This window comes from Diachasma alloeum, unplaced genomic scaffold, assembly GCF_001412515.2.
Source record: "Diachasma alloeum isolate Michigan unplaced genomic scaffold, Dall2.0 Dall_scaffold_00958, whole genome shotgun sequence".
Classification (NCBI taxonomy): Eukaryota; Metazoa; Arthropoda; class Insecta; order Hymenoptera; family Braconidae; genus Diachasma; species Diachasma alloeum.
This window is the reverse complement of record NW_021681075.1, coordinates 72,918-84,130: the sequence shown is the minus strand read 5'-3', so window position 1 is coordinate 84,130 and position 11,213 is coordinate 72,918. Positions and strand designations below refer to the sequence as shown.

The 11,213-nt window shown below is 36.8% G+C and overlaps 2 protein-coding genes across 2 annotated transcripts in view; both read left to right on the top strand.

Annotated features, from left to right (window-relative positions):
- Positions 1-1,763: 1,763 nt before the first annotated feature.
- LOC107045499 lies at positions 1,764-4,791 on the top strand. Its single transcript, XM_015267801.2, has 6 exons — positions 1,764-2,000; positions 2,135-2,286; positions 2,569-2,880; positions 3,401-3,487; positions 4,036-4,153; positions 4,387-4,791. Exons 1-6 carry the CDS (start codon positions 1,896-1,898, stop codon positions 4,528-4,530), a joined length of 918 nt encoding a protein of 305 aa, XP_015123287.1. The 5' UTR covers positions 1,764-1,895; the 3' UTR covers positions 4,531-4,791.
- Positions 4,792-7,498: 2,707 nt separating this feature from the next.
- The window catches only part of LOC107045497, a 33,720-nt gene continuing 30,005 nt past the window's right edge, over positions 7,499-11,213 (top strand). The window contains exons 1-4 of the mRNA XM_015267798.1: positions 7,499-7,864; positions 7,951-8,102; positions 9,930-10,331; positions 10,416-10,631. Of these exons, the coding sequence (XP_015123284.1) occupies positions 7,724-7,864; positions 7,951-8,102; positions 9,930-10,331; positions 10,416-10,631 (911 nt within the window). The 5' untranslated portion in view covers positions 7,499-7,723. The remainder of the gene's footprint in view (positions 7,865-7,950; positions 8,103-9,929; positions 10,332-10,415; positions 10,632-11,213) is intronic.

Here is an 11,213-nt window from a genome sequence, read left to right as displayed (position 1 = left end):
GCTACGCAGGCTATCTCTCTCCGAATTTCCGTAAGCTCGGGAGTCGAACAAGCGCTCTAGATATTGACGTGGATACGTCTATGGTTTCGTTTTGGAGGGTCACTCGGCGAAAAAATGCTTATGCACCCACGCCATCTATCGGCATACTTATCGGATACTTACAAGCATAAATTGAGTTTTCCTTACCATTTAACGGAATTAAGTTTCTTGGTTACAACGAAATTTTTTTTATTGGCGAAATTGAGTTTCCAAATTTACAGCGAATGTGAGTTTTCAATGGATTTGAGACTAGAAAGTTCTCAAGTGTCCTTGAGAATCGGGTTAACAATCACTAGTCCAAATCGGGACTTAGCGTGCACTCTGCTAGACCGCGGAGAGGTGGGAGGAAATTCTCTCGAACTATGCGGTGACCCAGTGAACTTACACCTCTCGATGATTTGCCTCGGGTCGAGCCTCAAGATGGTCAAGCGGTGTGCACATAGAAAGTTCACCTCTCTCGAAGGTTCTACTGACCTTGAAGTCCTTGATTCCTCCGTAGATCTCCTGAGATCCGTTGATTTTCAGTTTCTCCGTTCTCCTTTCTCGGCTTTTCCTTCTCTACTCCTCAGCTTCTCGGCCTCTCTGCTTCTGGGTGGTCCCTCGTTGCTTTCTGGATCGAAAGTGAGCGCTCTGGGGCAGCCCATCGTCTTATATACCCCCCAACTACGCAAAACTCCAACGTTCTGAAACTTTTTGCGACGCAAATAGGTTGTGCGCATGTGCAGAGAACTGCCTCGACATTCCGTGGGCTCTGATTGGCCGGTTTCAATTCGAGGGAGCGTCCGCGCCATCTACAGATGTCGCCAAGAGTGGCAAAATTGTCGCTCCCTACAAATAAGTGGCTCCCTCGCATACTCAATCATCAAAGTAGTTTCCTACTTATCCAACAGAGCGAATGAATAGAAAGCATTCATAATCAACTAAATCTTTTTAGAGCAATTTCTCATAGTATAAAGTAATTGGAAAATTCGAATTTTTTTAAATTCTTGTATTTCCGTGGAATTCGTCAATTCAAATTCTTGTATTTCCATGGAATTCGTCAATTAAGCAGGTTCTAGTTATGAATCACGAATTTTTCAATTTTGAAATTCTTTATGAAATGNCCAACGTTCTGAAACTTTTTGCGACGCAAATAGGTTGTGCGCATGTGCAGAGAACTGCCTCGACATTCCGTGGGCTCTGATTGGCCGGTTTCAATTCGAGGGAGCGTCCGCGCCATCTACAGATGTCGCCAAGAGTGGCAAAATTGTCGCTCCCTACAAATAAGTGGCTCCCTCGCATACTCAATCATCAAAGTAGTTTCCTACTTATCCAACAGAGCGAATGAATAGAAAGCATTCATAATCAACTAAATCTTTTTAGAGCAATTTCTCATAGTATAAAGTAATTGGAAAATTCGAATTTTTTTAAATTCTTGTATTTCCGTGGAATTCGTCAATTCAAATTCTTGTATTTCCATGGAATTCGTCAATTAAGCAGGTTCTAGTTATGAATCACGAATTTTTCAATTTTGAAATTCTTTATGAAATGATTGAGACGTATAGAATTGAATATAACATTAAATTCTTGTGAAGAATTATTTTAAACAGGATACTGCCAATGAGGATTTCGGTCCATAGACCTATCCACGTTAAATCTGACGGTTGTATCAAGGATACAGCCAATTAGGATTTTTTATACCTCTATGGTCGCGCCATGCTTTTATAACATTCTGGCAACGCTGCGTGCAACAGAGTGCATATACAATGGAACGGAAGCCGGTGAACAGTTTCATAGTTCCTGATTGTTTCATCAACAATTGAACCGTTATTCATCAACTTGTACTTAATAAATACAATTAATTTGATGAAAAAACGATGAAGGTCAACCCGAAGCTGTTCACCGCCGAGAATTCTCCACTCAAGATGTATCTCGATGGATTCGATGTCCTGGGTTTCTTGCAGACAGCAGCTGTAATTCACGTAAGTAAACAGTTGTAAATAGAGGAGAATATCAATATTTTTATCAATTTTGCGGAAATTTCTGCAGAGAAATTAGTGTTAATTGGGAGAGAATAGGTTATTTGCATGTTATATTCTGGGTTATTCCACTGCAGGAGTATGGAGGTCAAGTTACGATACCCGATGACGAGACTGTTGTGTTGTCAACCCCAAATCTAGTCCCTGGGACCGATTTTCTGAGGTTCCACGTTGATTGGCTCCATGAGAGTATCGGGAGGAATGAGCTTCAAGACATTGGAAAATACCTGTACGTTAATATCTCTATTAATATTATCATTATTATTATTATTATTATTATTACATAAGTTGCGACATTCAAAAACTTCCATTTGAAATTTTAAACAACCTCAACTTACGTCTTTTGAAAGTCTAACTTAAGGTCATGAGTCTTGAAATAAAAAATTTTTGGGTGTATTTTTTCCTACTCTAAAATGAACTATTATTACAAATATAGTGAAAAATGAAAACAAAAAGTACACTTCATCGTTCATTTACGTATAGTACAGTAATATAGATGTGATATTTTCAGAATTCCATCAGTTAAAAAAAGTTTCTTCAATACTCCTCCTTACGATGCATCACCAAAAGTCCTAAGCAGCAGAAGGAACAGTGTGAAGACTCCATATTTACTACTTGAGGCAGAGAAACCTCCTCTCGATGCACCCCTTGACATGCTGTGCAGCAAAATGAATAGTGCAATTCTTGCTTATTTCCCATGTGATTCAAGGAAGATATCTCAGGTTGAAAATAACTTTTCTCTAAACAACCAGGGGAAAAGAGTTGAGTCAGAGGAGATCCTGAACATGGCTTTCATTAATACGAGCCCTGCCAATATTGCAGAGTACGTACTAGTCAAATCATTGATTCTAATTTCTTTTTTCTGTGACAAAAGTCTTGTCATAAGGTGAAACGATCAGTGTTCAAAGTAATCAGCTCAGAGCTAGTTTTAATGTATATAAAAAAAAATATAACAAAGTAGAATGCCGATTTGAACACCATTGAAATTTTTCTTTTCATCATAAAAAAAATGTAATGGATATTAATTGACGATAAAATTGACAATATGCAAGCAAAAAGATGGCTGAAGTGCTCGTGCGTCGAGTCACCTGAACCCTTCCGTTTTGCCGGAAATTTTACGTCCAGAAGTGTTTGATGATTAGACACCGTCTAAAAATGTTCCAAGTTCAATTTTCGCATGTGGTTCTGGGTATCACTGACATCTAATCATTTTTTTTTAAGTACCAAATTAGTTTAATTACTGGATCAGTGCGAACTCTGGTCAAAATTGCTTTGTTACAAGTTCAGTTATTGTAATAATTTCGTTCCATAATGATTTTATCCTGTGCCATTTTGCTTCTTAGAAATAAAAAACGTCGTGCAAGCACAGGCCAGAAGGGGTTCACCAAGCCGCTGAAGCCAGTGAATAACACGGACATATCATTGACCACGTGAGTAAGCAAATTGAAGAGACAAGTGATGGAAGAAAATCACGAGAGATCAGATTTCTTATTATTTTTTATTTTCAACGAAATTCGTCCAAGTGAAGTAGTCTGATTGCACGTACATAACAGTTAATAACAAGAGAAAAAAGTCAGTTTGATTTGATTTAATTTAAAAGTATTTTATTATCTCTGAGATACGAAAATCAGAGAAAATGAAACGGTCTATTTAAAGAAATTCGTTGTCATTACGTGTTGATAACTCTCATAAAACATGAATGGAAGTATAAAATGAATCAATTTTTTTCCATTTCCCGTTTTACCCATGTGCCTCCCATTTTCAGACGCCAATCTCCTTGATACTATCATATCCAGTGATTAAATGTGTTTTTAAATATGTTTACCAAATGCCATCTTGGATCTGCAGACCTCATATGTGAATACTATTTTTAATTTATTCATCTTGAAATAGATATTTATCTGTACTCTGGCTTCGGCTTTTCAATATAATAAATCAATAAATACATAAATAAAATAAATTTCTTTACTCTCAACAGAATCAACAAAACCTGGTCCAGTGCTGACGACGAGAAGCTTCTGAAGTGGCTCGTTAACGAGAACTTACTTTCTAAAACCACGAACAGTACAGTCTGGGAACAAATGGCAAAAGCCAATGTAAGTATTTTCATATTTTTGGGAAGAAGTGGGACAACATGTTTTTTTTTTAATATGCATACATATTTCATACATTTTTTCAAATAAAATATTACTTAAATACATTATTGAGACTCCAAGTAGGTCAATTGATTTTTCTCATACATGTGACCTTTGAAAAAACACAATCCTCTTCCCGATTAACATACTATGAAAAAAATATCTAATAAAATTGTTGTTACCATGAATTTCAGATTTTTGCACCTTCACGGACTGCGGTTGATCTAGAATTTTATTTCAAACGCCGAGTACTCCCTAATTTCAGAAAATACTCTGACGATCCGGAGGTTCTGAGACAACTAGAGGAACTTCAGATAAAGAAACGCAGGAGGAGTTGAGGGAATATCCAGATTTCGTTGATATCTTCTCCAGTATCTCTTCTTTTCTAGTGCATCGAGTGTACTCACACAAATCGATTTTCTATATTTTTACTCACAATTCAGTTTTCATTACATAACTAGTTCGTAAAACAATGTAAGAAATTGATAACAAGTTGAAAATAAGGAAATTGAATCAAAAATTCTAACAAACGTATCTAGAATTTCAATTTGACATTCGCTCTCTTAAACAACCAATTTTGAGGGAAAATAATCTTTGTGGTTGAGGAAGTTTCTCTCCAATAAAAATCTTGAAATTTTCCTCCAAAATCAATAATTATTGAGATAAAGCAGCACACTCACACTATTACGAAATGTAACTCTAAGTTGGTCACCCTATGAGGGAAACCCCGCCGCGTCGTTTTTCTTTCATTACAATTGGCTAACCGTAAAAATTCAAAAAAATTGACTTGGTTAATTGAAGTGTTTAAAAAATTATAGTAGTTTTTAGAACAACATATTTCCCAAAATTCCAAAAGAAAACAAATTATTTCGGACAGATGAATTATTTTTCCCATGCTAAATGAAATTTCCAACGACGCGACGTTGCCGGAAACTCGCTAAACGCACCCAGGCAGTGTAGAGTGAATTCGGCAACGCTAAAGCCTAAATAATACGGCGCCGCATCCCCGCGGCGGTGACCAAGGCGTAGGGTCGCATTTGGTGACCAGACTAGGGTTAACTTTAACCGAAATCTAACCGTACACCCGGTGGCTTGGCGCAGTTTGACTCGGTCTGCGAAGTTTCTCACTAGATGGTAACTTTCCCTAGATGGTGTCGTCTGTAGAGTTTTAAAAGTACAAACCACGCTCCCCCTAATTAATCAACATACAAATTCTTCGAGCGATGGCGATGACAGCGCAAACTGGCGACGGCGCTCAAGGACATCTGGAGTTTTACAATTTATCATCTTCCGACGATTTTTTAATCAAATGAAGAAAACTGTTTGAAGTTTTACCCTGCCCAGATAACACACGAACTGTACGATACTTAACCCCATCAGTGTTGCCAGGTATTCGCGATCGCGCAAAACCACCATCAGCGCTAACCTCAAATAGTGCTGAAATGTCAAATTGTTTCAAGTACAAGCCGTGAATTAAATTTTGATCTTATAACCTACCGATTGTTTATGAAAATGGCACAGAACAATTATCTCAAGAATTCGAAAAGAGGATGCTGTGTTCCACAGTGCAAAGTAAAGAATAAACTGAATTTAAGTTTCCATAGTTTTCCATCCAATTTAATGTTATGGAACAAGTGGATGGAAGCATTGAAACTGAGAGGAATTTACGATGAAAACATGCAAGTTTGCAGTCAACATTTCTCTCTTGACGATTATATAAAGCGGCGTAAGTATTTCATGTAGAGATGAATATTCTATAATGAAATTAGCCGAGTCGGTTGAGTCCATTTTTTGTTGAATATCTCGGATCCGAAAGCAAGTTAAAAAATTTTGGTAATGAACTTTTTTAGGTCTACATTTTTTGTGTCCACATCAAAGAATAATTTGCTATTTCATACTCTAGAGCCTTGGCGCACTACCATCAGATTGGTTCCGCAAGATAGTAATTCTACAAACCACCACCAGACGGCGAGAAATCGCTTTAGCGAATACCATAATTATGATGGTATCGCTACCGTAATTCTATCTTTGATACCATATACCATAGAAAAGTGTGATGGTATCACAATTATACCATAATTTTGAGATCCAGCTGAATTATATATATTTTGTCTTTTTTTTTCTTGAGGGCCATAAGGGTCACAGAGTACAGCAAGGGTCAAGAGGGTCAAAATCCTTCATTTTATTATTTGATTATAAGTCTGCTTGGTGTTACAAGAAGGGGTAACGGAGATGATCTTTGTGCCCCTGCGGACCCTTGGGACCCGTTTGAATATTTAGAGATTAATCATCATTATTACTGAGCGTACAGAAGGATTAGTTGAAAAGTAGCAGCTGAGTGAGAAGTCTGATGATGCATTGAGAAAAAAAAAAGTACTTCTGTAGAAAAATTATATTTTTCGTGTGAGAAAATTTGATGGAGTGGAACAGATTTATTTCATGATTTCATCGAAATTAACCAACTTGATGTAAGAAAGTTTGAGATCCTTCAGAAAAATTAAATTTTTGTCAGGACCATTAGAAATATCTCCACAAGAAGTTATGTTGTCGGCAGGAAAACATACAATTTGTTGTACCACAATCCTTTAAAGTGAGTAAACTTCATAAGAATTCACCGAAGAAAATATATTCACGAGGATGAAACATTATTCTCCCCGAAAAAAATCGTTCTAGAAATTATTTAGTTTGCCGATATCCCAGTTTTCGGGAAAACAAACCAAATTTTCTCTCGAAACTATCATTTGTTCCATGAAAATTATGCGTGTTTGGTGGGAATAAAAACAAACCACTCAGTAACATTCACTTGATATAAACTGAGCCTCATATAATTTTCTGCAGAGCGACCACGAGAACAATGTTGCCACGAAAATCACCATGGTTCAAGGGAAAATTTCTTGAATGTCTGCAGCTGAATTCATTCAACATGAAAAAAGATATCTCTTGTGAAACATAATTTTTCAGCAGAACGAATTTTTCCTATCAGTGTGAGATAATGTTTGTCTGATTTCTTGTAGTTTTATTCCTTTGATCTCGAGCATTTATCAATTGTTATTGGTTTGTAAGTCATATGCCATATTTTTTGCGTAGATATCAGAAATAAGGGATAATAAACTGCTCTTACAAGACTTGAACACAATTTGAAAGGTGCCTACTGGAAATTTCGTAGCGTTTGAGCGGTTTCTATATTACCATCCCTTGATACCATAATTTTAAAGTATATACCATAATTTTATGGTGGGGATATCAGAATCCAATCCTTCCTGTCTGGCGACACTGAAGCCCATCTGAATAGTGAATAGAGTCATTGCATGAAAATCGCTTGGCTAGTGGTGTGTTGTCATGCAGAATTGCTCGGAAACATCCAAAAACTAGCTGCCGTGAAACTGTGGACCTAGTCCTAAACAGCTGGCGCCATAAAACATCAAATAATAATCCAAAAACTAAGGAAATACGTCTGAGTGAATATCTACAACGTTTCTGAATATATTCTTCCAATTTCTTTGACACCGTGATCGATATTCAAATCGAATCATGGTTAATGCCAATGACAACAACGGTTCCATAAATATCGAACTGAATCGAAGTCTGTTGACATCCAACAACAATCCCCTCAATTTTTATTTGGATGGCTTCGATGTACCACAATTTCTAGAGACCGCGGCAATTATTCGCGTGAGTGAATAATTTCCCATTCATCTCATATATTTCACTTGGGCATATGAATGTACATGAAGGGATGAATGATTTTGTTTATGCAGAAATTTGGAGGGAATGTCACACCTCCAGACACACAGACAGTTGTTCTGTCGATGCCTCATTGCATTCCAGGGACTAATCAATTACGTTTTCATATTGATTGGCTGTATCACAGCATGACGAAGGGAGAATTGCAGGACATTGGAAAATATTTGTGAGTTCATTTTCAATTATGTACATCGTTACTTGTAAAAAAAACTTGTGGGGTTTTATAACACATGGTAAAAATTCGGTAAAATGGACATATAATTGAAATAGCTCCAAATTATGATGCAATGAAAAATGGTTCTGCCTCAAATTGATTTCAAATTGAATCAAGAATGAAGTAAAATGCACACCCAGATTTTTTGAATAACATTTATCTGAATTTTCCTGATTTATTATTAATATTCATGAAATAAATAAACTGAATTGACAGTTTCCATTGATTTTTCCATGAAATTTGGAATTTTCAATTAGGAAATTCTATCACATTTAGATGGAACTGCCACTTAATCAAAAATTTCCGAAAAATGTACCGGAAGTTTTGACCAAAAATTTTCAGCAGTGTACTTCATTCCAAATTTTAAAGTAGTATGGATAGTGTCCAGCTCAGTCGTTGGATGTAACAGAGAAAAATAAATTGAGATTTCCAAGAAAAACATTGTCACTGAAATTTTTTAATATGAAGTCTAAATTTGATGAATGTGAGAAATTTATGCGTCAAACTTGTACTTCAGTAATTTTTTTAAACAATAGTTTTTCGTTTTGTTAGGGTGTTTCGATTACTAGCAACCTTGTAGGGTCGAAAATATCCGGCTCTTCATGGCATGATTAGCGTTCAACCAGCGCATTACTGTCACTTTCACTTAATCCACTATTTCGGGGCATCCAGAAACATAAATGATCTATTATAAAAGATTGACACTGATAATAATTTTCGTAATCGGCATAGCATTTTTTTCTGATTGTTCAAGATTTTTTCTAGATTTTAATCTGCTCTTTAATATTGACGTGATCATTTTTTCATAAAACCCTATTGTTTGGCACCTCCAAATTAATTGTTATCAATGATACGAGACTGCCGATTGAGCACAAACTTAAGGCCTGGGTGTACTATCTTTCGAATGTTATCTGGGTTTTTTTATCTTTCGTAATCCAAAATTGTCAATTGAGTGGTGCATTATCATGTAAAAATTCCCAAAAATTATGATGGAATGATAAAAAAAAATATAAAAAATTCTGAACTTTTCCAAAGAGCGTTTTTAATTGAGATTTAGAATGAGTTGAAAAAAGTGGAGATTACAAATATCTGATTCGCTGTGGCAAATTATCTATTAGCTGTCATTTTCCATGGTGGACAACAAAACACTAACTCTTCATGGGAAGTGACAGCTAGGTATCTCAATGTTCAAAACAGTGGAATACAGTCATCTGCCATTTTTATGTGTTAGAAGTGTGATTGAAAAATTCTCCAAAATATTACAACTTTATTCAAAGAGCCTTTTCCGTAATAAATGTCTCTGTGCAGTGTGGGAAAAGATTTACGAAATCGGCCTTCCCCCTGCATAATATTGGGTGACAGGCCGCCATTTGTCACCGTAAATCAAATACATTTTTCAATTTCGTGTTATTCAACTTATTCTGAATATAAATGAAAAATGCTCTTTGAAAAAATTAAGAATTTCTACTACTTTTTTTTATTCTTCATTCATAATTTTTCAAAACTTCTACATGATGCAGGGCTCAATTGACAATTTCAGATGACGAAAGATGAAAAAAACATCGAGATAACGTTCGAAAGATAGTACACCCGGGCCTTAACCCGAATGTTTATATTTATATTAACTGTCCTTTAGAATTTATCTCAGATTTTAATCTTCAAAATTTGAGTTATATTCATATTACTTTAAAGGTTTTTATTTCTCCCCAACTGTCAATTTTACCCCGAGTTTCTTTTATCTATTCCTCAAGTAAACATTCTTTTCCATTTTTTTCCCAGACTCCCCACAAGCCTAATCACTGACACTCCCAAAAGCCCATCATTCAAAGAAACTTCCACTCAATTCTTCTACAATCCCAATGACTCCACAATTGACGACAAAAATCCCCCCCACGACCACTCGAATATTCAGGACCCAGAGGATGCCTCTATGATGAACAAGACCGCTGAGACCACAACCAGGAGCTTCATGACTCGTCGCACGTCAATGGAGCTCGGCAACAGTGATGATGAGGAGGAACTGGAGCAATCATGCACTCCATCCTGCAGCACACGTTCGGCAGTTTTTGATGATGATTCGCCACCTCAGCTGTCCCCTATCCACAGTGTACCCCAGACGCCTTCAAGAGCCAGAGAAGAGATGCCACCACCACCTTATGTCCAGATGAACAAACCACCACCGTACGTAGATATAAACAAACCACCAGCTTATGTGCAGATGAACAGGCCGACTGGATCTGTCTTGAATATTATCAATACTCCCAGGTCTGTGGAATCGAATACAAGGCGGAATCGTCGGTCGACACCAGGCACGAGGACAAAGTCATGTTGTGATTTGTCTTCAGTTTCTCTGAAAATGAACATGAAGGCCACTTCAGCGCGTAAATCCACTGTTAAGAGGATTCTAATGCAATCTGGGTCTGGTACTGAGAAGCGAGTGAGAGCCAGAAAGAATCAAGGCGTGAATTCTAGCAGAGAGAGGTATGACTTTGTATTGTTTAACATCGAGGATCTAATGTCATAATTGGAGTTGTGGAAAAATTTTTTCTTACACGTCGTATAATTATCGGCCTAAGATAGATGTAAATATAATAATTTTCGTCGCATGATCAAATTACGATAAGATACTGAACCGACACTGCATTTTTCTTAAGAAAGTACTTATTACACACAATGGAGTCACATACGAAAAATAATTGTAGAAAAAGTTATAAGCATTGTTTAGAACATTGTGTTGGATTGCTATAGGACTTCTATTAAGAACGAAGGTAAATGACGCTCGTCTAGCTAACGTCACATCATTAGTCCAATATTCATATCAAAATGCCTATACAGGGTGTTTCAGAAGTACATGTACATCTGAACACCCTAGGATCAGGGGGTGATTCTGAGCAGAAAAGTCCTCTTGCACTTTTTGATCAGACTTACCCCTAAAAAGTTATTGGCAATTAAGGGTGGGCCAATGGGGAGTGATTTTTAAGCGGGCGCACATCCATGTGATATGCAGCATATGTGTGTGTGCCCGCCCCACCATTCTACGAGACAAAAGAGCGCAACGATATT

Excerpts from the sequence above, each read along its gene's own strand:
- LOC107045499 (XM_015267801.2), top strand. The coding sequence starts at position 1,896 with ATGAAGGTCAACCCGAAGCTGTTCACCGCCGAGAATTCTCCACTCAAG. Across the intron at positions 2,287-2,568 it reads CAAGACATTGGAAAATACCT|AATTCCATCAGTTAAAAAAA; the intron begins GTACGTTAATAT and ends TGATATTTTCAG. Across the intron at positions 3,488-4,035 it reads ACGGACATATCATTGACCAC|AATCAACAAAACCTGGTCCA; the intron begins GTGAGTAAGCAA and ends TACTCTCAACAG.